General features: G+C 33.3%; 1 protein-coding gene across 1 annotated transcript in view; it reads right to left on the bottom strand.

Annotated features, from left to right (window-relative positions):
* Window positions 1-27,255, bottom strand: part of LOC129230349 (C-Maf-inducing protein-like) — a 93,402-nt gene that overhangs the window by 4,536 nt on the left and 61,611 nt on the right. Inside the window, exons 11-17 of the mRNA XM_054864747.1 lie at window positions 21,990-22,055; window positions 8,184-8,210; window positions 7,590-7,746; window positions 5,563-5,817; window positions 3,032-3,079; window positions 2,151-2,297; window positions 1,915-2,020 (exon numbers count right to left, since the gene is read on the bottom strand). Coding sequence (XP_054720722.1) covers window positions 1,915-2,020; window positions 2,151-2,297; window positions 3,032-3,079; window positions 5,563-5,817; window positions 7,590-7,746; window positions 8,184-8,210; window positions 21,990-22,055 — 806 coding nt within the window. The remainder of the gene's footprint in view (window positions 1-1,914; window positions 2,021-2,150; window positions 2,298-3,031; window positions 3,080-5,562; window positions 5,818-7,589; window positions 7,747-8,183; window positions 8,211-21,989; window positions 22,056-27,255) is intronic.

Raw genomic sequence — 27,255 nt, 5'->3', positions numbered from 1 at the left:
AATATAGGATCTGACCATTTTTTAAATAATTTGTTCAAGTTTAATATTTTTAAAAAATTACTTAAATCGGTGCGCTTTCATTGTTTACGTTTCTGTCGTGCGACATCACAAATGATGAAATGCCATTCAGTGTTGCCATTCACGGAGAGAAATATTTAATTCGCATCTTTACTCACGTGTATTGGCAACGATATGGTTGATAGCAAGCGCAGAGCGCAATATTTAATTCGCTTCTTGATTATCATAACGTGGAAACGTGGTAGAATGATGCGCCAAATTGCATCATTTGTGACGTCATAAAGACCACGCCTTGTTTTCAAAATCGGACATTTAAAAAAATTAATTAAAACATAACTGTTGGGAAAATGAAAGTATTTTCTGGGTCCATGTTATTTTTTTTAAACTTATTCTATGAATTTCAGTGACTAAAAGTAGTACTTTTGACTGAAAAACAACCCCATTCTGTGTTCAAAGCGTGTACACATTTGCAAAAAAAAACTTTTGAGTAAACTCCCGATTATCGGCGGTTGGATTATCCGCGGGTCTTTTCACATTTTTTTTATCTATATCCGTTATTATCCGCTTTTAGATTTTACATATATGTTTTATATTCAATGTTAGTAGATGCAGTGTAGCAATGGTTTTAGTAATAATTTAAATGTATGTGTGAGTGTTATTAATATTTTTTAGCTATTGAATACGCTAAGTACCGTTTTTACCTTAGTCGGATAATCCACGGTTTTCGCTTATCCGTGCCACTCTATTCCGCGGATAATCGGGAGTTTACTGTAGTAGACGCTCGAATTCATAAACCTTAACTTATTAATACTCGTGATTATTCCTATTACAAAATTAGAATTCCTATTACATTGTTGCTTTTACTTTTCAATTTAAAAAATGTTTATTCCTTTTATTAACTCATTTATTTTTCAATCCAATACCTTTACTTTAACAATGATGATTTTAGAATAAAACAGAGTACAAAGAAAATAATGAGGCGCAAATAACAGAAGTATCGCAAAAGTATGTTTGATCTGTGTTGAAAATAATTTGCATGATGTGACCTATTTTTATACCACATTTTCATTTAAATATTTTAAAATTTATTTTTGGAACTATAAAGTTGAAGTGTAAGTATATGAGAAGAAAAATTTCTGTTGAAGCGTTTTATAAAATCATGTAATATATATTTTTTTTATAAATTTAAGTCGATTCCTATTAGGTTTAGTTTACCCCATGTGTGGAAACTATATTTATATCGCTTTAAAAGTTAGATGCTTTTTAATAAAAGCATTGTTCAACTATGACCCTGATCAAGGATTAATTTTCATTTAAATGCTCACCTACATTTCAGCATGAAATTAGTTAAAAGCAATTACTGTTCACGTTCTAATTGCCGTGGAATATTGGAACAAATTTTATTTCTAATCTGATTTTTACAGATACTTTATTCTAATTTTTACGAGCATTTTCTCGTCCTCATATTAGAGGATTTGTACAAAAACGTTGACTAAAATTGAAATAAACTAACAATTAATAGTTAATTAGCTTATTACTTCATATAATATTACATTGTCATCAGGTATAAGGTCGCATTCCAAATTTCAGAAGAATTCGATCATAGGAAGCGGGTGAAAATTGTGTTGTAAGATTTGAGCATGAGATTTTCAGCTAATAATATTAATTTAATAAGCATTAAGAACTTAATTCAGAAAGTGAACAATATGGCGGGGAATTCAGAAAAGCTTTTTTTGAAAAGAAGTGCCGGAGTGAGAGAAAAAATATAATAAGGTTTTCAAGTTTTCAAAGCATTCAAATTAAAAACGACTGCTAATTTTTTGTGCCAATTGTGTTTCGTTCATTGAAAGTCTATTTCTGTAAAGCAATGATGATTGAATGGAAAAACTGAAGTACCTGTGAGGGCGGCCAATCCATCATCCGTGACTCGAGTCTCACAAAGATTGAGCACTTGTAGGTTGGGAAGATGCTCGGATAAAAGGCGCAATCCGGAGTCTCCGAACTAAAGGGAAGAATGACGTCCGGAGGTCACCAATATGGAAAGAGTAAAAACATATGCACAAACAACGAAACAAAAAAGGGACTCGAAAAACACATTAAAATAGACAGTAGCTAAGGACATGAAAATTTACCTGAGTCGACCACAGATTGAGGTATCGAAGTGATGATAATTTTATAATTTCTTCTGCGCAGGCGCTGGTCACTTGGGTGAAAGCTAGAGAAAGACATTCTAAGTCGCCAAAGGAGCCACTGTTCAACAGACGCGAAACGTCAGCATCCTAAAAAAAAAAAAAAAAAAAAAAAAAAAAAAATGAACTTGGTGAATAGTTTTAGCTCATATTATGAGCTACCTACAAAGCGAAGAGATTACATGTTATCATATATTTACTGTTATAGAACATACAAAAGCTTCTAAAATTGACTGAATTTTATATATTTTCTTTATTTTCACTTAAAATAAATTGTGAGTACAAAGATACATTACACAAATTTTTAGTAAAAAATTTTACTTCCTCCCCAAAATACGGAGGATTTGGTGAAATTTTCAAGATTTAGCACAAATTTAACTTATTAATTTATTTTATTGGTACTGTGTTTCGGGGAATGGAAATGACTAAGATTTTAACTTTTCGAATTTGTTACTTTAATAAATAAATTTGCCATTCCACGAAAAAGTCAACCCTTTGCCCAGCACGTGACGGTTCATATATTTCATTAAAAAGTAATAATTTTAAAGGGTGATGACGAAATTTTTTCCCAAAGAAATCACACATAAGTTTGTAATTTGTTAAGCAGAAAAGATTTGCTCATAAATATTTTGAAGTTTTATTTCTCATGAAATATATGAGGCTGTCAAAATGACCGTTTTCCGTGGAATGGCCCAAATGAGCATTGAGTAATGAAAACTTAGTTAGCTAAACAAGGACAGCCACAGTCTTTTGTGACACAATGTGTGAGTGTGTGCGTTTTGAAATTATTTAAAAAAAAAGCAACAGAGAGAAAATGGACTTACAGTGGATTTGGAAGGCAATGCAAGTTTCTTCGGGCCACCTTTTTGTTGCTAGGAAAAGAAAAACATTACTTTGTTGAACAAAAAATATTTAAAAACATTGACTAAACAACTTTTTTTGAAGTCTCAAGTTTTAAACTACAATGCAAAAGGTATTTATTTTCAAAAAGTGCAAACATTTAATTATCCCTAGTTCTGCGCAACATAACGAACTCTTAAGCGTAATTCAGACATCGTCCGCACGTCACGTTCGCCTCATTAAGGGCTCTTCACTTATCGGCCGTCCGTCCCGTCCATCCCGTTCTTTTCCGACAGAAACAGGTTTTCTTTGCTGGTTGCCATGACAGCAAGCCATCTTGGACGGGACCGGTTTTGATCAGAAGAACCTTGATATCTGACGGCCCTCAAAAGTAGAACGGCATTTCATTGGTTTCCGCCTAGCAGTGCGCTCTTCTCTCTGGCGGGTGAATTCAGTCACGTGATTGATGTACGGCGACTGTATGTGAATGCCACTCTGCTTTTGTCGGCAGTCTGTCACGTCAAAAAACGGGATGGACAAGACAAAGCTGAATTAATGTAACAGGACAAACGTTTTCTGAAAAGGGAGAAGCATTCATACATTGCGAACGCGCGTAAAGCACATGTCGGTACTCTCGCCTAATAGAGGGAAAGCGCTTCCCTCGTGGAGACCAATGAACGGCGACTAACAAATGGACGGACCTCAAATATCTAGCTTCTCGTCACGTTGACGATCCCGTACAATATGGCTTGCTGTCATGGCAACGTCTACTGAAAACTGGTTTTAGACTGGTTTTAGGGAAAAAACGCGTCGCTGACGCTTTTTACTGTGAATGTTGTTTAAGTCCCCAGTGTGACTTTTACCTATATGACATATTACCCACCGAAATGCATATTACCTATGCATCTAAAATACTTATGCATTGACGCCGCTTTCTTCCGTCAGATGAACTGAAAGCTTCATTGCACGAGGCCTTAAAGGAGGTTGCAAGAAATGGCTTCCAGGAGTGCTTACAAAAGTTATCTGAACGTTGGCAGAAGTGCATAGTCGCTCAAGATCACTATTTTTAAGGTGGATGTGCTTCGATGATGTGAAATATTCAGTGTCAAGTTTTATACAACTTGTCCGCTAACTTTTGGATCGTACTACGCTTACGGATTATTTATTTATTTTTATTTCTATGAAAAAGAGGCAAAATTATTTAAGCATTTAGAGACAAACAGGGAAAATTCGTAATAGTGGCTAGGTCAAATATTATAGGCATGTTTCATCTACACTGTAAAAACAACTCAGAAAGGTTCCTGGAAAATAATAGCCAGTCAATGTTCCCAAATTTTGCCAGTAACATATCTTGCAAAAAACAGAAAAGTAAAAGTCAGTAACCTTTCTGAAACTATTCGGGGATATTTATAAATAATACAGAAATCTCCCCAGTTAAAGCCAGTCTAGTTGCTGGAACCTTCAGCGAAAACTAGTGTAAGGTTTTAAGAAAACGATTGGCCTTGTCACCTTCCTGATTTACCTATAAAGCTTCAAAGGCATTATTGCCTCCAGGACCAACGCTAAGATAGAGTAGCAAGTGTGTGCCAAGCGTCTGAGTTGCCTGCAATTCTTACACTGCAAAATCCAGAGACTTTTTCCGCTCTCATTAGGAACTTCAGTCGGGACAGCACGTAGTCGAACTGAAGCCAATACACAAAACAAATACGCTCAAGTGATCTTTAAATGGTAGCTAAAAATATTTTTCACAAGAGTGAAAAGTCTGCATTCGTGTAACTTGTTGTAATTCAGGGAACGTTTTGACAAAAATACTCAATTTTCACAGGAAATTGGTAAAAGCCTGTGAAATCCTGAAAAGTTACATGAAAATGATCAGTAACGCTTCGGAATTTTTTTGTTAATTGTTTTCTAGTAAGCAGTTTAAATCCCCCCCCCCTTTTTTTCTTCGTCTTTTTTCTTTCTTCCTTTTCTTTTCTTTTTTTGGGGGGAGGGGGGAGCAGGAGCCCGCGGTGACGAAACTAACTAGGGGTCTGCCTTGGCTCTCTGATGCCCTTGCTAAAATATAAATAAAATGCATAAGAAGCGTAAGATTACCTTAGATTATGAAGAGGATTTTCGCCACTTCTTCTTTTTCACATTTTCCCTAAATCAACTTTTGGAGAGGGAGAGAATTGGAGAGACCATGTTCACAACACACACAAACTAATTTATTTTTCTACTCACTGACAACAAGTTGCCCTTTTTCCCGAATAGCGGTCAAAAGATATGCCAAGTTATCCCGCTATTCGGTCGGGAGGTTTTTTCCAGTCATGCCTTCACGACTGTCTATAGCCATATGAACTCAGGCGCTCTCATGCATTTGCGCAGTAGGCAATCGCGGAAAGCCCCATTACGCAATTATGGAGATCCCAGTTAATCCCAGTTATTTTAATTTAATCTTGGGATCCCTGTCAAGTGTTACGCAATGTAACCGCGTGGCGCATATAATTTCTTACAGATTATGACTTATACTTACTAGCTGTCTTAGATGCATTTGCTTGTCGCACAGCTCAGCATAGTGCTTCTTACCACTAGGTGTGCTCTGCAGGGTGGTTATCAGCTGCAGCTGCAGATCTCTGCTGTCCAGCACGTCCATTTCCAGCAAAGCGCACAACGTGCGCTGGCACGTCTCGTCGTCTCGCAGTGCACGCAGCATGCAAGGACCCAGGTTTTTGGTAAGGGAGAGCAAAAACTTGCGACGCTTGTAACAACAGGAGATCAGTTTACCCAACTTGAAAAGAAACGAAATGAAGAATGATAAGAAATTAGTTCAGGATTTTTTTATTTTATTTAGCGGACCTCGTCAAATGGTGTCAAGGGGACTCGTTACGACAAAGAGAGTGAGAGTAAAAAATGTTGGGAGAAAAAAGAGATATAATTTGTGAGAAGATTTCTGGCTTATTTTCGAAGAAAAGTTTTAAAAAGTAGAACTGGAATTTGACTATATTTGAATATTTATATATTTATTTATTACTCCCCTCCCCCCCCTCAAAAATAAGAAAACAAATTAAGAACACTTATATTAGTTTTAAGGGTGGAAAACAATAAAAACTTTTAAACGGTGTATATTTTCAACAAAACATGCAAACACGTGATTCGGAACTGCTCAAAATATCTGAGTTTAGGGATGTAGAGATATTCGACAAAAGCCAGATTTTTGTTTTATATATTTACGTCCGTAAGCTCACTGTTTTCCAATGAAATAGGTTGCTTTGCAACCCTGAAAAACTTGTGTGAAATAAGATAAATAAATACCTTTGTGCTGAAAAGTAAAGCAAGAAATAACAACGTCAAATAGCACAAATTGCAGATTACTGCAGACCCGAGTTTCGGCGTTATGAGGAATGGCTTTTCCAATGCAAAAAAATAATGAGCTTATGGATGAAAAGGTATCCGACGAAAGGCTTTTGTCGGATGTCTTTTCATCCATAAGCTCATTACTTTTTGCATTGAAAAAGGCATTCCTTGTAACGCCGAAACACGTGTCTGCGGTAATCTGCAATTTGTACTTTTTGATGTTGTTATTTCTTGCTTTACTTGTGTGAAATCTTATTCAACTTTCAATTGTTTTAAACATTATTGTTTTTACTTTTACTTTCTAGCCCTTTCTATTTGGGTTTTAAATATTTTCTACAATCAGTCAAGTACATGCGGGGCAAAGTCAAATAGTTTATTTTGCTTACTCATTCAATCATTTACTACACATCACTTAGGTATTCATTTATTAGTTCATTCCTTCATTTAGTAATTCACTTATTTATTTATTATTTTACTCTTTTACTTGTTCATTTATTTTTCTTCAATTTTGAATTAATTAACTAATTTAACGTTCAGTTTATTGTTTCAGTATATTTTGATCAAAAATATTTTCTATAATTGAACAGAAAATACTTCCCTAGAAAAATATTTTATTTTTTACTTTGCTCCACGGAAAAAAAAAAGTGAAAATGTCCACATTTTTTGAAGCAAATTTATTGCCAAAAATAAAAGTACAGTTTAATCCAAATTTTATTTTAAAATAAAATGTTCTTTCTTTATGTACTGTAATTTCCAAAATGAATTGTCCATTTGTTCATTTTGAAAAAGCTCAGTCATCTTAACTATTTCCCTTTGCCCCACAATCCCCTACTTATTTTTTTACTGTTAAAAAACACGACACATATTCAATTTCCTCTTCTAAAGAAAATTAATGTTTGCTTATCATTTAGGTATGTATAGATTATATATAAATGTTTTGATATATACGTAGAAAAACAGTACAATTTCAAACAAATATTTTCATTCATATAATTGATTAAAACAAAAAATAGGCATTGCAAATACATTTCATGTTACTTAAACATTCCGCTTTAGTAAAGCAGTTTCATTGCTAATCTTAAAATTTAGAAAAACACTTTGTTCAGAAAATTTTTGGTTTTAGAGTGAATTTAATGAGAAAAAAGTTAACTATCGAATTATGTGTAAAACATTTCGAAACAAACTACGTCATAAACAAGATTTTACCATAGCACTCCACAAATCTCCATCATCGTCACAGGCTAAGTTTCCCGGACAGTACAGATGAAACCAACCTTCTTTTTCCTCTCTCACGCCAAGAAGCATCTGATGTACACCACATCTGTCATCATTTGAAAACTGACGTACAACTTCTTTCATTTGCCTTCAAAGATAGACACATTTCTGTGTTACTTTTCCGAAAAAAATCAATGAGTCGAAATAATTATTGCAGCAATAAATGATTACACGCGATATCTACAATATTTCACACGATATCAACCAATATTAAAACCCTAAAGTGTCTGGAAATATATACTATAGATATCGAAAGCTCCAAAAACTCGAGACTGACTGACGTTTTTTACTTGTTTTAAAATTTTACATTTTGTATTTTTACATTTTACAATTTCAAAATTTCATACTTTGCATTCAATACTTATCTCAATTACCTTAAGTAACAAGATGAGAGATGCAAAGAATTAATAAGCAAAATATTAAATATCTTGCATCAAATGCTTATCTCAATTACTCCAGATAATAAGATAAGAGATGCGAATAATTAATAAGCAAATTATTAAGTACCTTGCATTCAATACTTACGTGGTAAATTTTCCACAAGCAAGTGCACTGAAAATACAAAAAAAAAAATCAGTTCAGTGTATTATTAAATTCCAAAAACATAAACAATAATCAGTTTTCTGGTTACAACAGTGTCATTCAATAAAACACATAGCATTTTGGAAAAAGTTAAAAATTTAACAAAATATGGATGGAGGTTTGATGAATTTTGATGATACCCAACCTTTTTTTTTTCCTGAAAGCCACACCTCATATTTAGATGAATCTCGCGGACCAGAACACATATAACATTAAACAAATTCATTAAAACCCTGAGCTATTGTTATCATTATTACAAGCATATTTTACAAATACAAAGATTCCACCCTTGTTTTAGACTCCAATTTCTGGCTATTTGACTCTAAATTTACAACAATTATTTTTGAAACTGATTGAGATGCTCGGTTGTTTCGAAAGGTTCCGAATATTTTTTTCTATTATTGACATTGAGCATAGCGACGGGCTCCATGACCCAACCTCGCAAGCTACATATGGCCCCCGTGCCATAGGTTAGGCGCCGCTGCATTACATCAAACAGATAGAAATAATAAATGTCAACACTTCGTTTTACTAGTAGAATTAATTTCAGTAGATATTGATTTTTCGATTTTAGTGCAACAGTTGAAATGTTGGTTAACAGGATAGATGTAGATCATTATTTTTTAACTATTCCTCACCAGTATTTCGTCTAATGAAAAAAACACATCTCAAGTTCATCAATTATTCGCAGCTCCCGCTCATCACCTATCAAAATCCATTCCATATTCTTTTGGCCTTTTAAAATCCTCGTCTAAACCTTTCCTTCCTTGGGAGTTCATGGCCTAATACCACAAACATATCCCCCGAAGAATTAATAAAATTTTAATCCCTTTTGCAAAAGCTGCTTAAGTGCTTGGAGACAGCCTCAATCCTCCGAGGACCCTCACCAGAGGTTATTTAATGAAATCTAATAACGAGGAATCTAATCTTATGTTGTTTTAATCCTGCAGGTGTGTTCGCCCATTTTTAGATTCTGCTGATGGAAATTCTTCAAGGAAATCCAAATCCTCTTTAAGGAATTTCGTTAGTTTCAGGGTAATTTTAATGCCCGGGGTTGAAGCTGAAGGGAAAAGCAGATAAATATTTCTGATATCATTTGTGAATTATTAGTGTCGAATAATTTATTCGAAAATCCAATCAGAGTGTTTATTAATTTTAGAAGTTCAGTCAAGACTTGCTCCGTTCCTTCGAGAAAACCAACTACAGTTAATCTGAGGGTGAAGCTTATTAGTTAATTCTAAACATGAAACTTAGCTTTGTTCAATTAACTTGATAAGTTTCTGATATAAAATGCATGCGAACTTTCATTTAGTTTAATATTCTTATTCGCTTTTCTAGATTTCTTCTACTTTTAAACATACTTTTTACTTTTTAAGTACTTGATTCAAGATGTGTTTGTACACACTCCTCTTTGCTTGTCAGTTTAGTGAAGCTGTAGTTTCACACTTTAGCTCAGTCGGAAATATGAAATAATTTACCAACAATGTTTATATTTGGTACACAGTGTACTATGCAAAAAGTATCTTATAGACAAAATTTCAAGCATTCAAACGTGTATTATAATATACACGAGTAATATGCAAATACATTGCAATAAAATTATTGTTTCAAAAAAAAAGAAACAGCTGGGGAAATTAAATGTTTCTAAATTTGTGACATTTTTTATGCTACGGCTAATGTTAAATTTAGGGGTCATTGAGCATTAGGGTGGAGTGAAAAAAAAAATTGTTTTCGAATTTCGAAACGCCTGAAGTCTTAAAAGTTGCCTTTTTGCATCAATAGATCACCCCTAAAATTTAAGCCTCCTAGGATAATATCTTCAGGCTCCACAATTGCCCCAAAAATATCCAAAAGTGCAAAAAAATCAATATTTTTGAAAATAATTTACAAAATAGAAAATATATGATTTTAAAATTTTTTGAGGAGGTAAATGTTAACTCTTGGTAACATTAATATCTCAGACAGGTTTTACTTCCATAGAGTAATTTCTTTAAATTTCCAAAAAGCAGCAAAATAAACTAAAAACGACCTGTTTTTTCTTCCCAATTTACATGATCTTCCAAAGTAAAAATAGGTTAAATGCATAAAATATAAATATTTAAAGAAAAAATCTAAACTTTTTACAAGATATATATTTAATTTTTAATTTAGATAATTTATTCTAACATTATAAATGAAAAAAAAAGTAGTATTTTAGAAATAAAACATAATATTTGCATTATCTCACTTTCCAAGAAATTGGGTACTTCATTATTCATGAATATAATGAAGACATTCATTATTTATGAATGATTGTAAAAAACCGTCGAAGAAAATTCATTATTCATGAATGTTCGTAAAAAACCTCAAAACTACTTAACAAACTCCAAACAAGAACAACAATAATTTAGGCATGAAATTTTGATTTAGAATCGAACTTAGGCATTTTTGATCTAGACTCTTGTTTGCTCAAGATGAAACCATCATGCCTTTCTTCTCCACAAACAGCTTCTTAAGCCTCTGTTACCAATCTGACACAGCGTTCCATCACTTGGTTGTGACATGGGTATTTATGAATGTCCGAAGTACAAATTGGTTCCTCCAAATTAATTTCACCTTAAAGTAATTGTTTTAAGAATGACTTAATGGCAGACGTTTACGTGGGTACTTCTTTCGTCAGTGGAGGATCATATGTTTCAATTTGCCAGTTTATAAGTTCAGTGTAATCTCGACAATTGAAGTTTAACTTGGGCAGTTTAAACTGTATAAGTGATTCAGCTGACTGTTCACTTAGCTAGTCTCTTATTGACAAAATCCTGTGGTAGGCCAGAATTTGAACATGTCTTCTTTTATTAGTCAGCATTGATAATAATATGTTGTCTGGGTAAGCAAAAAATGAATTACGTCGAATTACATTGTCTATTGTTACATTGTTGGCAAGTATCTAAAAAATGTGATCATTCTGTAGATGATGTGCATCTTCTAAACAAGAAGAGTGTGTCTTTATGAAGAACCAGACAGGAGTGTAAACATTCATCACTTATGATCACAACGCGACCATATTTTCAGTCGGATTCTCAGTCGGAACATATAATCTTAAAGTCGATCGACAGTCGTTACCCATCTAGAATGCACTACAGGACCAAATTTTCGATTGGCAAGCTTTGCTGAACAATATCCAGATGAAACGACTTGGAAAATGTCATACAAATATTGTTGATCAGAGCTAATATCTGTTCCAATCAAAATTGAAGGAAAATGCTCTAAGGATATTGTTTTCAAGTTCACAAGTGGTAGATTTTCGCAGGTTTCGATAGCTTTTCCGATAATTACTGAAGAAATTGCTGGTGCATATGTTGTTTCATCCAGCTATTTCTTTAAATGCCTCAATGGAAGTTCATTTACGTGCAGCAGACAAATCAACCACTGCAAGAGTTTGATTAGTTTTAACTCTAGTCCACGAACAACGGCATTTGTCACACTAGTACTGATGTTAGTTCCGTCGCAACCAATAACAATTATGTTGTCAAGTGCCCGCTCTTTATACGTGAAGAAATTAATAATGTTATGCTGTATAATGTCAGCTGCTTCACACTGAACTGTTATGCGACCAATATATTTTGAGCCTGGCTCTTGTATCATAGTTTTTATCTTCTACAACAAACGAACAAAAAAATTTTGCATTAAAACTTTTGTTGAAGATCATTATACCCTGATCCTGGCATATTCAAGTTCTGGCCTACCGCACGATTTTGTCAATACAAATACAAATACAAAAGTGACGACCAGGAACAGGTTCTGGGCCCAGCTAGACTGGTCCTAGTCAATTTACAATCCCCAGTGAAGATCAATGTCCCTCTTAAAACTATCTACTCCCTTGCTCAATACCACCTCTTCCGGTAAGCTGTTCCAAGGTTCCACTACCCTGCTATAATAATAATTTTTCCTAATATCCATGTTAACCTGAGATTTAAATAGCTTAAAACAATGATCCCCTGTCCTGTTTTCAGTGCTAAACTTCAGCCCCGTAACATCTTTCATTTTAATAAATTTAAACAATTGAATCATGTCCCCTCGGTCTCTTCTTTGCTCAAGACTGTACATTTTTAACCTTCTAAACCTGGAATCATAGTCTAAATGAGAAAGTCCATTTATTAGCCTTGTAGCCCGCCTTTGAACTCCTTCCAATACATTAATATCCTTCTTAAGATAAGGAGACCAAAACTGAACAGCATACTCCAAATGAAGTCTTACCAAACTTCTATATAAGGGCAGAAGAACTTCTTTAGATTTGTTTGAAATAGATCTATTGATAAACCCAAGCATCTTATTGGCTTTGTTATTAGCTATGCTGCACTGTTGGCTGAACTTTAAATCCTGACTTATTAAGACGCCCAGATCAGTAACTTTTTCTGCCTGACTAATGACTGAACCTTGCAAATAATAACTTCTACACTTATTTCCATGCCCTAAATGTAGCACTTGACATTTCCCAACATTAACAGCCATACCCCATTTATCAGCCCACTCCGTAATATGATCCAGATCCTCTTGCTGCTGATTTGCTTGTTCTTCATTTTCTACACTCCCCATAACTTTGACATCATCAGTAAAACAATTCATGTTCCCAGAAATATTTTTATAAATATCGTTCATAAAAACAAGGAACAAAACAGGCCCTAACACTGATCCTTGAAAAACCCCGCTTAAAACCTCACATTAGAATAACTCCTCCAATTAGAATAATTTCCCCTTACAACTACCCTTTGTTTCCTTCCGGTCAGCCAGTTTTTTACCCAAATGAAAGTTTTCCCTCCTATTCCTATATCAACTAATTTGCTAAGTAGAGCAACATGCGGTACCTTATCGAAAGCTTTTTGAAAATCAATGTAAAGAACATCTACAGGCTTCTTATTGTCCAAAGCCATGGTAACTTTGTCATAGAAATGTAATAAATTAGTTGCACAAGATTTACCTTTCCTGAAACCGTTCTGAAAACTAGTCAATAGATTATTAGTCTCTAAAAAATTTATTATCTTAATAAGAGAACATCTAAGCGAACAGTAAGCTACACCAGTTAGACAGTTTAAAGTACCCAAGTTAAACTTCAACTGTCGAGATTACACTGAACTTCAAAAAAGCAATTACTTCATTGAGAGCAATTACTTCAAGGTGAAATTAGTTGTTCATGTTGGGTGTTTGTTAAATAGCTTTGAGATTTTTTACGAACATTTATTCATGAATAATGAAGTACTCAATATCTCGGAAAGTTAGATAATACAATATTATGTTTTGATTTCGAAAATAATATTTCCATTTATAATTTTTGTGTCTAAATATTTATATTTTGTACATTTAGCCTATTTTTGCTTTGGAAGATCGTGTAAATTGAGAAGGAAAAACAGATCGTTTTTAGTTTATTTTGCAGCTTTTTGAAATACTCTATTGAAATAAAACTTTTCTGAGATATTAATGTCACCACGAGTTAACATTTACCCCATTAAACATTTTTAAAATCATACATTTTTAATTTTGTAAAAAAAAAATTTAAAATCAGTTTTTTTTTTTTTTTTGGTTTATTTTGCTGCTTTTTGGAAATTTAAAGTAAAACTCTTATGAGATAAATAATGTTACAAAGAGTTAACATTTACCCCTCAAATGATTTTTAAATAATATATATTCAATTTTGTAAATTTTTTTTCAAAAAAATCGCTTGTTTTGCATTTATGGACTTTTTTGGGGCGATTTTAGAACCTAAAGCTATTATCATAGGTGGCTAAAATTTTAGGGGTGATTTATTGAGGCTAAAAGGCAACTTTTGAGAGCCTAGGCGTTTCGAAGTTCGAAAACAAAAAATTTCACTCCACCCTATTGAGCACCCTTTTAAAATTTGAGTAAGAAGCTAAAACTTTTATATTATAATACTATTAGAGTAAGTCTAAAACAAATAGGGGGTGTACTGGGCTCTAGCTAAAAAAAAGTTCTTTTGAACCACTCTAATGTACATCCTAATTATAAATGGTTTTTATTCGTCAAAATTCGCAAATTCAAGAATGTTTTAAGAACCCTTGAACATTTTAGCTCATTGAGGAGCGTAATCAATCCAAACTTGATCTCTTCATTAGGGTAATATATTTATTGAAAGTGTGTGTGGATTATAATAATTTACTTAATTTTGTCCATTAGTCATCTGAAATTTCGCAAGTTTAAGCGGTTTGAAATGCCATTTTTATGAACGTTTAGTATTATTATCGTAAAATAATGAATCATTTTGTATATTTTTGAAAAGCAAGTACACAAGTAAATAGTTAACAACAATTTGTACACAATACTTTACGAAAGCACGTAATATTCAGTGTTTAACATGAAAATTATAGTTCTTTATTACTGCGGTATTCAACCTTTTACAGTTTTGGGAACATTTTGAGCTTGCCGCTTATATAATAGTAGAAAATTATACAAAATGGTTCAATATTTTGAGCTAATGTAAATACTACAACCTATGGTTTGAATTAAATTTCATGACTTTCGTTTCAGCATACTCTTTCTTCAAAAATAAATAAATAACTAAATAAGTCTCATTGTTTCGTAAAACATAAACAAGGCAAAAAATAAAGTAGTTGAATAAACATTTCAAACTAAAGTAGTTTAACATTTCAAAATAAAGCGTAGCAAAACATTATTTTTGGAAAACTCTTTGTTAAAACACCTCATTCCCCACTTTCCATTTCTTGTTTTGAGTCCTTTTTCATCCAACTTTGAATAGTTGACGTTAATTAGGTTTTATAGGAAAATTTGAGTCATATAGCGCAACCCTTAAAAAGTAAAATGGTTTTCAAATGAAATTAAGCAGAGGGTCTGGGCTCAGAGGAGCCCAAGGGTTCCCTGGAACATTCTTGCTGAGAAACATCTAATATCATTTGTTTCAACCTATTTATTAAAAATATATATTTTTTTCTAAGCAGCGACAAAAACAAAATAGTTAAAAAGATTGTTTGTTGAAGATGAATATTAGGTTGCAGATTTCAGACGTAAAAAGGTTTTGAAAAAAAAATTTACATCCATGTCATTAAAAAAATATATATTTTCGTTAATTTGTGATATTTAAAGTATATTTTTTAAATTTTGAGAATGTTAGAAATAATTATCCACGAAAAATATTTTATAAAACCAAAAAAGCATTAGCTTTTTTTATTACCTTATTTAGATATTGTTTAACAATAAAAAACAAATGCAACAATAGCTTTTGATTTGACTACGATAAAGCTTTGGTAATTTATTTTTCTGCTCTTTGATCAAGGGGTTCCTCCAAGAAAACGGTAAGCTCAAACCGTTCCGCAAGAGCAGTGGTGTAGCCGAGGGGAGGGTCTGTGGGGATCTGGACCCTCCCCGAAATGAGGAAGAAAATTCAAAAATGACGATGTTCATTTGTTGCAAACATAATTTTTCTGTTCGTATACATAAGAAAACTCGACTTTGAGCACATGCAAATTTCCTTGTGCCCCTTCCGAAATGAAATCCTGGCTACACTACGCTACTGCCCAAGAGTAAAAGGTTAAATATCGCTGAAACTAAAGCAATATAATTTTCGTGTTAATTACACTTTAACACAAAAAAATAGACGCACCTAGATAGAGCAGTGAGAATTAAACGAAATTTTAATTTCCTAAGTGGTAACGAAATTAAAGACAATTGATCATTTCTTAGTAAAAAAATACAAAATAAACAGAGGTTTTAGTTTCCTGCTGGATACCCTCCAGCATGAATTTACAAGGCGAAAGAGGTATTACAGCCTCGTACGATATCCTGCGTAATCTTCTTTCACACAGTTACTGTTAACATGCGACTAATTCAATCAAACTCGTAGGATGTCCAAGTAACCGTCCAAAGTGATTTCAGATATGTTCGATCTGTGACAAATTAGTGGATCGAGAAGGCCAGAGAAAGTGATAATATGGAGAAACAAGTCCTCTGACACAACTGATGTGTGTGACTGAGCGTTGTCCTGTTAAAAAATGGCTCCGGGAAGTCCTGGCATGAGTGCCAACGCACCTGAATTAGCATGACTCAAACGTACCATTAGCCTGTCATTGTGATGAGGATTAATATAATGGGTGACCGTGTATCATATGCCATGGTATCATGCCAACTGCAGATACGGTAAGCCGCTGAAATCAAAAGCAGGATTAGGACTTTCACGCTGTCGCTTCCATTTGGAGCAGTGTCGCATTCGACAAGCTGGACTGCAACCAAATGAATTCAGATTGTCTTTAATGACGAATCCAGATTCAGTCAGGGCATTGATGCCAATCGTGTACGCTTGTGAAAGCTCTAATAGTGAATTTGCTTTTTAGCTGCTCATCGCACCCACAGCTTGGATGATATTATGGGGCACTATCTTAAACGAAACATGGTAACCAATAACATTCATTCACAACACTACGGCTGCCTAACGGTATGTTTGGGGCATGCTTCAGAAACATGTGGAACAGGGTCTCTGGGAGTCATTTTTAACAGGACAATGCTCAGTCACACACCTATGGTACCAGAGGACTTCCTCTTCCACATTTCGTCTTCTATGGCTTACACCAGTGGTGCCCAACGTGCGGCCTGCGAAGCTGATCCAACGTGCTCATTGTTTTGTTTTAAGTTACTAACCAAAAACTACGGCGCGAAATCGTAGCCAATCACACATCTCCTCTCCACCTTACTGCTACTAAACTTCCATTTTCGCTCCTTCTATTTCAGTTTCCTAGACACAGGCTATTTTTCTGTGTTACAAATTTAGAGCCAAGTATTCAGAAATAATGTTCTTGGAAACAAATGCAAGTTTTATTCCACTAAAATAAGCACGTAGTAATGAGAAAGACATTTTCCTGGTTTGTAATTTTCTCTCCTTTTTCTCGTTTTTTCGGGTTTTCTAGTTAAAAAATTTTAATATTTTAATAGGGGTGTGATTTTTCAGGCCCGCGAGGTTCATCAAAATGTGGGATTCGGATTGAACACCGATGATTTAAACCACTACATCCTATTTATTTCTGAAAAAAAAATGAAAAGAAAACTGGTCTAGGTTAGTCAAAATATTCCCTTTTTTAGGCATCCGAGTTTAAACATTTTTTCCCTCCTGAAAAGTGAGATTAAAATTCAAAGCAGTAATTTCTTTATGACTAGCACATTTAACTTAAGCAATGCTAAATAGTGAATGATATTAACTATACTAAAATATTCGACTACACTTTTCTTTTAAACATGCCTGCAATAATTCTAATTGATAATGATCATGAATTAACGCTGATATTTAGAAAAGGAAAATAGGTTAATCGGCATCATAAGTTATAAAATGTAGTAACAAAACTCCTAAACTCTCACCCAAAAATATCAAAATCATTAAAAAATTTGACACAAATGAAAAGTAAGCTATGATCATAGAAGCAATAAATAGTTTAGGTGATATTAATAAACTGAATGATACGAATAAAGCGAAAGAGAAAAGACTAATATATGCTAGTTAAAATTAAATTTACGAAGACCAATACATTATTCCCTCCCAAGTTAATAGAATGAGCGAAGTTCAAATGTGTAGAAGAAAATCTAAGTTCTTCCCCTTCAAAAACTATTGCCCCCCCCCCCAGTTGTTGCATACGGGGAAAAAAATTAATAGGACTTTGTGAACGTCGTTTTTGAATTCATCTACTTTTATATTGATAAGACTGTGCCTCAGAGTCTGACTAACGTTAGTCACATAATCGCTGCTTTACAGGAGGGCGGAAAAACGATCTCTTGGTGCATACACAGGATTGGACTCGCGCTCTTTTATCACTGATAAATTATCACAATCTGTTTTTTTTTTTTTTTTTTGGTACTGCGTTTATATGACTCGATGCGGTACAGAATTCTACATACAATGCACTAAGAAACAGAAAATCGCAATTTTCGGACCTACGTTAGTTTGGCTCTGGTTGCAGAACAAGGAACAAGTTTCTAAAAATCATTTGTTAGTGTTTACTATGAAGCATTGTTAAGTCACATGAATCAGATGGATTAAGTCAGATGGTGTTAAAGCCCTTATGTAGTGACTTTTCCACCTCCCTTTAAATCTTTCCATTTACACACAACCTAATTTAGGTAATTTGGGTCTTCCTAAAAGTGTTAATTAATACAAAATAGCAACTAAATGATTCTTCTTTTCTGCTCACTTTATTTTGTTCATTTGCTTACTTATTTTTTGGGCAGACTCTGAAATAATTTGGAAAAAAAAAATTCATCTTTCAGAATTATCAATTTTGAGCTCGACGCGGGTGGTGTCACGCGACTAAACCACCATCCACCCCTCATTCATGTGATGAAAGAATTTTTGTTTCCATAGATTTCATATACGTAAATCTTAAATCGACTATGTACTCATAAACTTAATTAATATTCAAAATTATTAAGCATTATTAAGTTAATTTAACTTAGTAAGTCTGAAGAAAGTTTACACAGAATTTGAGGAAAGAAAAACAGATAGTGTTAAATGCAAAACAATATTTCATTTTATTGTCAAAATCATGTTTAAAATCCGTAAATGCTTTTTATTTTATAATTGAAAACCTTTTTTGTTTTAATTTCTCCATCAAACAACGATTTTCAGTTTCTTTTTATGTACTCATAAAAAAAGAAATGTTTATTTTTCTCTTCTTTTCTGAATTTGATGTTTCTTTTTCTTGGTTCAGATGCATGCAATTTTCATTTAATTATTTAAAAGTGGCAACACTTTTACTTAAATTCCTATTATCATAATTTTTAATCTAAACATATATTTCTATTTCGCCGTATAAGTAAACTAAATGGCAAAGAAAAAACAGCCAACGCTAAAGACATCTGTGACCGAACTAGCTACTCGCCGTCAAGTAATTACACCAATTTTATTTGCTGCTCTTTTCATAATGAAACTAGATTTATGACTTGTCAAAAAGAAATTGGTTGAAAGTACGTCGGGTTGATTCGGCTGAAGGTTATATTCATCCTTAGTAAATAGCGAAAATATATTTTCGAATTGTCGAACAAAAGATTGCACTTGCAACGATATTCTACGATATTTCTTCACGGATATTTATAAAAAATTAGTATGTATAGTAGGGTGTAACGAAAAAAACTTTTTTTTTCGAAATTCAATTTGTTAAGTCGTTGAAAAGTTGCCTTTACCTACCCACATATTACGTTAAAAATTTTTTATCCTTATTAAAAAATATTTAAGTTTCCCGCACGAGGTCTAAAGCGTTTATAATTTTCTTCAAAAAAATTCAGTTTTTTCTTTAAAAAAATTTTTAATAACAAAAAAAAAAAATGTTACCATTTTTTCAAGTTGAAAAACGTACACAATAAAGTCGGAAAAAAAGTAAGGGAAAAAAATCATAAAAAATATATAGGTCTCCCGCTTTTGTTCTAAACGTCCGTGATTTTCACAAAAAAAAAAAAGAAAGAAAGAAAGAATGCGTTTTACAGGGTCATGTGACTTAGTTAGAAACAGGGTTTCGAACCCCGAACTCTCGATCCTGAAACCTGAGGGATCCTGCATGATATTTTGCGGGATTAATCCCGCGGTGTTGAGAGTAAAATCCCGCAAAAAAATTTTGTGCAAACGTTTTCCACTTTTTACCGCTCATAAAACGAATATTTTCACAAGCATCATTTGAAGTTTGAATCCACTTTCTCGTATTTCTCAAAAAGAGCAAGAAAAACTTTGTGCCTCATATATGAACGATGAAAATGAATTTATATTCTCATTCGAAGTTTCAATTTCATACCTTCAACAATTAAGAAAATGCGTAAAAATTATGAACGTTTTCGAAAACCTGTACTTATAATTTAAAACCCAGAAATTTGCGCTTTAGAAAAAAATTGAGAAAATGCAGTACAGATTACAAAACTCGCTGTAGTAGCCAGAAAACAATGTTGAAACGCTTCAGCAAGCTTAAGGAAAACACTCTAAACCATTAAATTACTAAAAGTGCACAATATTTTGCTCCAAAGCTCAACGAAAAACCTATCATTATTTATGCTCTCTAAGCTGTAGAAAGTGCTTGCCGATATCTTTGTCACCGGGAAGCTGATATTATAATGTGGGTGGTACCTTGAAAATTATTTTAGATGAATTAGCAGACTTATCAGCAATATGCGGCAAAGTCGCGCCAGAAACTCAGATGAAACACTTTGTCTTGAATGCAATTAATTATTTTCCTCTACGTAGTATAAAATGAAGCCTCCAAAAAGCGTCTGTTTGTTTGAACGCGTAAAACTCGAGAACTACCCGGCCGATTACGCTGAAATTTTCACATTATCTTTCTTTTAACACCGGAAAGTTTTTTCAGACCAGTTCGAAAAAAACTCGATGAGTAGTACTTTTTGCATTCCAATTTAGGCCCAATTTTCACATAAATTCCCAAATATGGGGACGAAAATTACTTGCACATATTAATGTTACATATTGTTGGAAAGGACAGAATTTTCTGCGTTCAACGCAATCTGTTACAATCCTCTGATTTAATTACGGCGGGAGTTATTTGCATTTTTAGCTCGTATTTTTTTAGGCTTAGCTGAAATTTAGGCACTACTTTCTTCATTAAATCTATCAATAAAAAATGAAGAAATTGTCCCACGGTTTTCTTTTTGACACCATTGGAAAAGGCGATATTTTTTTACTCCAGATCCATTTCGACCTATGGTCGAAAAACTAAGCTTCTATCTCGAAGGGAAAAAAAAGTTACAAGTTTTTTTAAATCAAGTTCAAAAAATCTTATTTCCATTCAAATTGTTAACCATTTTCTTTCCCGTCACTGGATACAATTTTTATTTTAAAGGTAGACCGGGCAAAGCCAGGCAACGCAGCTAGTCTTTTATAAAATGTACAAACATATCTCTACATAGTATAAAATGAAGCCTCCAAAAAGCGTCTGTGTGTTTGAACTCGCAAAACTCGACAACTACCTGGCCGATTTTGCTGAAATTTTCACAGTTTGTTCCTTTAAGCTCTGAGAAGGTTTGCAGGCCAGTTCGAAAAAAATTCGACGAATTGTTCTTTTTTTATTCCAATTTAGGCCTAATTTTAACGTAAATTCCCGAATATGGGGGTGAAAAATTACTCGCAAATAGTAATATTACATATCTTTGGAAAGGGAAGAATTTTCCGCGTTCTACGCAATTTGTTCCAATGCTCTAACTTAATTGCAGCGGGAGTTTTTTACGTTTTTTGCTCTAATTTTTTTAGGCTTAGCTGAAATTTAGGCACTACTTTCTTCATTAAATCCATCAATAAAAAGTGAAGGAATTGTACCACAGCTTTCTTTTTGACGCCATTGGAAAAAGCGGTCTTTTTTTCTCTAGCTCTAACTCGACCTATGGTCGAAAAAATAAGCTTTTATCTCGAAAGGAAAAAAAGTTACAAGCCTTTTAAATCAAGTTTAAGAAATCTTGATTCCATTCAAATTGTAAACCATTTTCTTTCGCATTTTAATTCCTTAAACTTATTTTATTCTGTGTTTCCATGGTTACGCATTTTAAATCCATCTTTCTGGATTTAATTTCTTAAAAGTATTTTAATATCTGTCGTCATTGTTTGAAAGGGAAATAATGATGTTTTTTTTTATTTATTTTTTGCGCCTGATTGTTAAATATTCGTCACTTGACACAATTTTTATTTTCAAGTCGGACCGGGCAAAGTCGGGCAATGCAGCTGGTCATTACATATATTAAACCTTTACACCACGAAACGTTAACTAAAAATACACTTACTCGTCGTGAAACGGGATTGGCTGAAGCAGTTCTGCCAAAGATGGTCTCCAATCATCAAAAGAGGCTCTAAAAAGGAAGGTAACAAATTTAGTAATCATATTTTACGTAAGATAATCAATTACAACTGAAACAATCATTACATGGCACACTCTGAATAAATCGCCCTGTAGTTTTACCCCCCGATGCAAGAAGAAAGGGGTTCATAAGTTTCATGTGCCTGTGCGTTTGTCTGTGACATCGTAGTTGCTATACAGTCGAACCGATTACGACTTTTTTTAAAAAGTGACTTGGTCGAGAATGTTCATAGTTAGATCTCATCTTTGTTGAACATGGACAATAATTACAGATAAAATTAATTAAAACTCTACTTTGCATTCTTCTGCAAATTTGATAGTGAACTTAATTGCACATTAAAAATATTAATATCAATCGAAAGAAAGAATTTTTCTGTATACAATGAGTTCGTTTTGAACTTCCGAGTTATATAAAACTCAAATTATAACCTTTTTTCAGAAAATTTTAAACACAATTTTAAGATTTTATTCTCTCGCGATTGGTAAAAATTTCAACGTTGGTACTTAGTCGTAGAAAACTTAATAATTTATAAATTATATCTGTTACCGTTTCTTTATTAATAAAAAATGCCTGTAGTATATTTTAGTAGTCAAGGCTTTTTAAATGATTTTCAACTTTCTTGATTCTTTTGGGCAATTCAATTTTAACAGATTTGTCATTTGTTGCGCAAAACGACAAAGTATGCAACTGCGTTAGATTCTTGGTTCATTGCATGAATTTAGTGAGAAACACAGATTATACTTCTATGTAATGCGTTTAAATATTGCAGGTGTACAGAAACATTTATTTAAATTATACTTTTTTGGCTTAACGGACGTATCTTATAATGAGCCAATGATACGTTTTCCACGAAACTGATCAAAAATAAAGCGCTTAGTGACTCGTTAAATGTTGCAAAAATCAATATTGCTGAAATTTAAAATCTCATAATGAATTTTTAAACAAAGCAAACCATTAAATAAGAGTAATTGCTTTAAAACTAAAAAAATCCACCTAGATAAATGAACTGAGCCATATAATATAGGGTGTTCCAAAACGACCACATAAACTCTACACAGCTAGATTCCTCGTTGGGAGTACATAAAAACTGCCCTGAGAAGCGTTTCTGTGCGATCCATAGTTTACGAGAAAAGATACGAAAAACAAAGTGTGACGTCACTGCAGGTGCAACAAAAAACACTTTATTGCACATCAACAGCAGTATACGTACATCTATATATATATATATATAAATGGATGTATGTTTGTGGGTGTGTGGGTATATGTGTATGTTCCTTATACAAATCCACAGTTTTCGTCGGATTTCTTCCAAATTTGGCACAGAGGTAAATTGTTACTCAGGAATTCACATAGGCGGGTTTTTGGAATTTAAAAAAGATCCGAAGAGGATCAAGTTTATATTTTTAATCATAAATTGCTCTTTTCGACGCGAACAAATTTTTGTATAGTTATGAATTTAGTCTGAATGAAATGCCCGTAAAAAACTGCCCTAGATGAAGTTTCTTCAAAGATTAACTACTATCGTTAAATTTAGGAACTTTGATTCCAAGCTAATAAAAATGATTTGCAACTTATAACCACCAGGGTATATTTTAAACACAATCAACACAAAAAGTATCATAAACAACGACCGTTTAAGTCCCTTAGCGACAAGCAAAACTCATGTTTGGTAAGAGAGCCGTAGATAGGCGAAATAATGCTGAGCATCGTTTCGTAGCCCCAGGGATCCATTGATGCTACCCATGGTTCTACTTAATTTGAATATTATTTAAATAAAAAATCCACAATAGTAAGGGTTGCGTGTAATTTTTTATCAGTGTTTTACACGTTAATAGCAGAGAAAATACAAACATTTAGTAAGGTATTAATATTACATTCAAGATTGACGTAATATCTTCGACTGTTTCAGCATTAGAATACTTTTATTAAAATCACATCTATTTCATTCATATGATCCTTACCAAATCAATTTCCAATGTGTAAATTTTCTGTATACTGTTTCTTGATTTACGTTGAATCTTTAAGTAATTCAGTTCAACTATATCCAATAACCTAATTCGGTTAAATAGAAGTCGCTCCAGGCTATCAAAGAACATGTATGTTTGTGGGTGTGTGGGAGTGTAAGTTCCTTGTACAAATCCAGTTTTCGTCGGATTTCTTCATTGTTTAGCACAAAGGTAAATTGTTGCTCAGGATTTCATAAAGGCGGGTTTTCGAAATTTTAAAAAGACCCAAAATGGTCTAAATTCATATTTTGAGTCATACAATTGCTCTTTTCTACATGAACGAATTTGTGTATAGTTATGAATTTAGTCTTAATGAAAAGCCCGTAATAAACTGCCCTAGATGGAGTTTCTTCAAAGATTAACTAATATCGTTAAATTTGGGAACTTTGATTCCAAGCTAATAAAAATTATTTGCAACTTATAACCACCAGGAAATATTTTAAATGCAATCAAAACTAAAGGTATTCTAAACGTTGACCGTTAATGCCGATTCGCGACTACAGTAAAGCATGTTTGGCAGGAAAACAGAACGAAATCGAAATGCTGCTGTTAAGCGTTTTTTGAATAGCATCCTGCAAAGCAGGAATGCATTGCGGTCTTCGACGGTTCTACTTACTTTGTATGCTCTCTTTTGGTATTTCCGTTGCCGTAATGGTAAAACGAAATAATAGATCAGTATTTCCAACATGAACAGCCCAGAAAATATCAAAACCAGCTTGGTATCATTAATTCATTCATTATCCATGTACAAGCTTCAACAATTTAACGTTGGATGGTCCTTAAAACCAATCTGCATATGTTCTTTATACTATTCCATGATTTACGTCGAATCTTTACCTAATTCGGTTCAACTAAGTTTAATCGCTGAGGGCTAACAAAGAACAAGAGTAAAAAATACTAATTTCGCAAATAAATTGCAAAATAATCATATTTGTGCTTAGTAGCGTATCTGGAATTTGTTTTTCAAGGGGGAGGGGGATGGTCGTGACGTTTCTTACATGCACATAAGCTACCCTACTAGGATTACTAATATGCGCTAAAATTAAAGGTTGTGCACCTTTTTTACCAGCAAAACCGCACGGAAATATAATTCGGCGGAATCCATACACTTTGGGAGGGTTGCAGTTTTAAGTTTGGAAAAAATGCAAATAAATATTTATTTATATTTAAATTGTTTTAAACTGCAAAAAATTGCTACGTTTTTTATATAAACAAATTTCTTCATTTGAAATTTTATATTACCTTAACGCTCGAGTAAAAGTAAATCTGATGAAACATCTTCGCCGACTAGCAATAATTTTATATCTGTTAGCAGGTAATGATGCAACTTTTGACACTCAGAGATTGCTATTTAAAGGCATGATGAAACATTACTCCACAATATGAAGTTTTTTCTTCATCGTGAAATATGTTGAAAAAAGCTGCATTCCCAATTAAAAAGCTAAGTTCGATAGCTGCTATTGTAAACAATCGAAAAAATATTGGAAGTTTGTAGCTACCATTAAGCATTTCAACCGTCACTGAAGAAGTGCTGTAACAAATGAATGGACAATTATCACTATAATAGCTTAAACTCTCTTAAACAGTATAGGGATAAAAGGTGAAACGCTTTGTATATCATGTGTAATCTCATTGGACGATTAAGTGCTGTAAATGTATGTGAGATATAACTATTTTCGATACAGATAGCTCTATGTTACTTGCTCAAGGTTGGTTTCACTCACAAATGTAATTCTTCTTGCTGTCGGGAGGGGGACTAAGAACAATATTTAGAAGAAAGTTTTGAATTAAATTTATGGAGTAGAAAAATTTGAATCATTTAAGTTTTAAATTTTTAAACTACGTTTCGAAACGTGAAATACATTTCGTTTGCTTTTAAGCTGTAGATAAGGGGAACAAAATATGCAACAAGATTCTGTAAAATGTAAACAAAAGATTTGTCTATTATGCAGTTGTAAATACAAACAAGAGATTTATTTTTCAAAAAAATTCACGGCCTGCAAATAATTAAAAAACAAAATTTAACACGGATAGTGACCAAAATGCACACGCCTACTTTTTTCTCTATAACGTAGTTTAATTGGTGGTTTTCAAATAGTTCGTTCAATAACTTCACTTCCACCTACTTCTAATTTTAATGTTTTACATACCTTAAAATAATGACTGCAGTGTAGTTAGTGGACCCATTCCCACCTCTCACGACGATTGTATCCCTCTAAATTAAATTTTTGATGCTCTCTAAGGAATACTCTGTCTAAAGCAACTCTACCTGCATCAGTGTGAGATATCATGTATAACATTTACGGCAAGCATTAGGTCTTAAAAAATTTGAAATAGAACGCTAATCATGACAAATTTTAAATCTTTACAAGACATTAATATTAATGTCTAACTGTCATTTTTACCAACGAAAATATAAATTTGACGTCAATATAAGAAAATAAAATGTAGCTGACGTGCGTCTTTTTAGGCAAGTTACACTTATCTAATTTTACTCTATGGCATGGCACTAAATCACCATGGCAAGAGCGAGCAGACACATTTGGTAAAGTTTTTTTATACTAAGAAAACTTTTTCTGCGAAATGTGCTTGCCTGAAAACATACAAAATAACCTATCACTTGATACCCTCATTCTCAAAAACACCGCAAAAAAAGTGTTATCGTTTGTTAACTACACTGACTGAATTCTTTATTTTCTGTACGGTGGACTATTTGTTTAGCTTGTGTCCGAGAAGAATATTTTGTATATATTTGTGTCTGATAATAGGGATTGACTTTTATTTTTTGGTAAGCTCACGACTCTTTCTAAGAAAACATTCAATGATTTATTTCCGAATAAAATGTATGTGAAAAGTACTGATGCATTTTTTGATGTATTGGGGAAAACAAAACCTACAAAGGCGACACAACGCTTTTCTTTCGAAGCATCACGTAAAAGGTTGTCCCACAAGATGTGCAAAAGACAATCATTTGTCTTTGCCATGAAGACAATTTGCGTGTACCGGCCGTCTGATTCAACCTCAGACAACGTACCAGTGGACACTACAGAGCCCAAACACTATTCCTCACACTTTTTTGCTTTAAGTTGATGCTACCTTTTCGGCAAATGCTTGATTTTCTGTGTTAATTCAAATATTTTGAAGATTTGAGCCTAGAAAGCGTTGTGAATGTATTTGTTACGCTC

Source organism: Uloborus diversus, chromosome 9, assembly GCF_026930045.1.
Source record: "Uloborus diversus isolate 005 chromosome 9, Udiv.v.3.1, whole genome shotgun sequence".
In the NCBI taxonomy this organism is placed as follows: Eukaryota; Metazoa; Arthropoda; class Arachnida; order Araneae; family Uloboridae; genus Uloborus; species Uloborus diversus.
The sequence above is the reverse complement of the archived record's forward strand: the minus strand, read 5'-3'. Positions and strand labels throughout refer to the sequence as shown.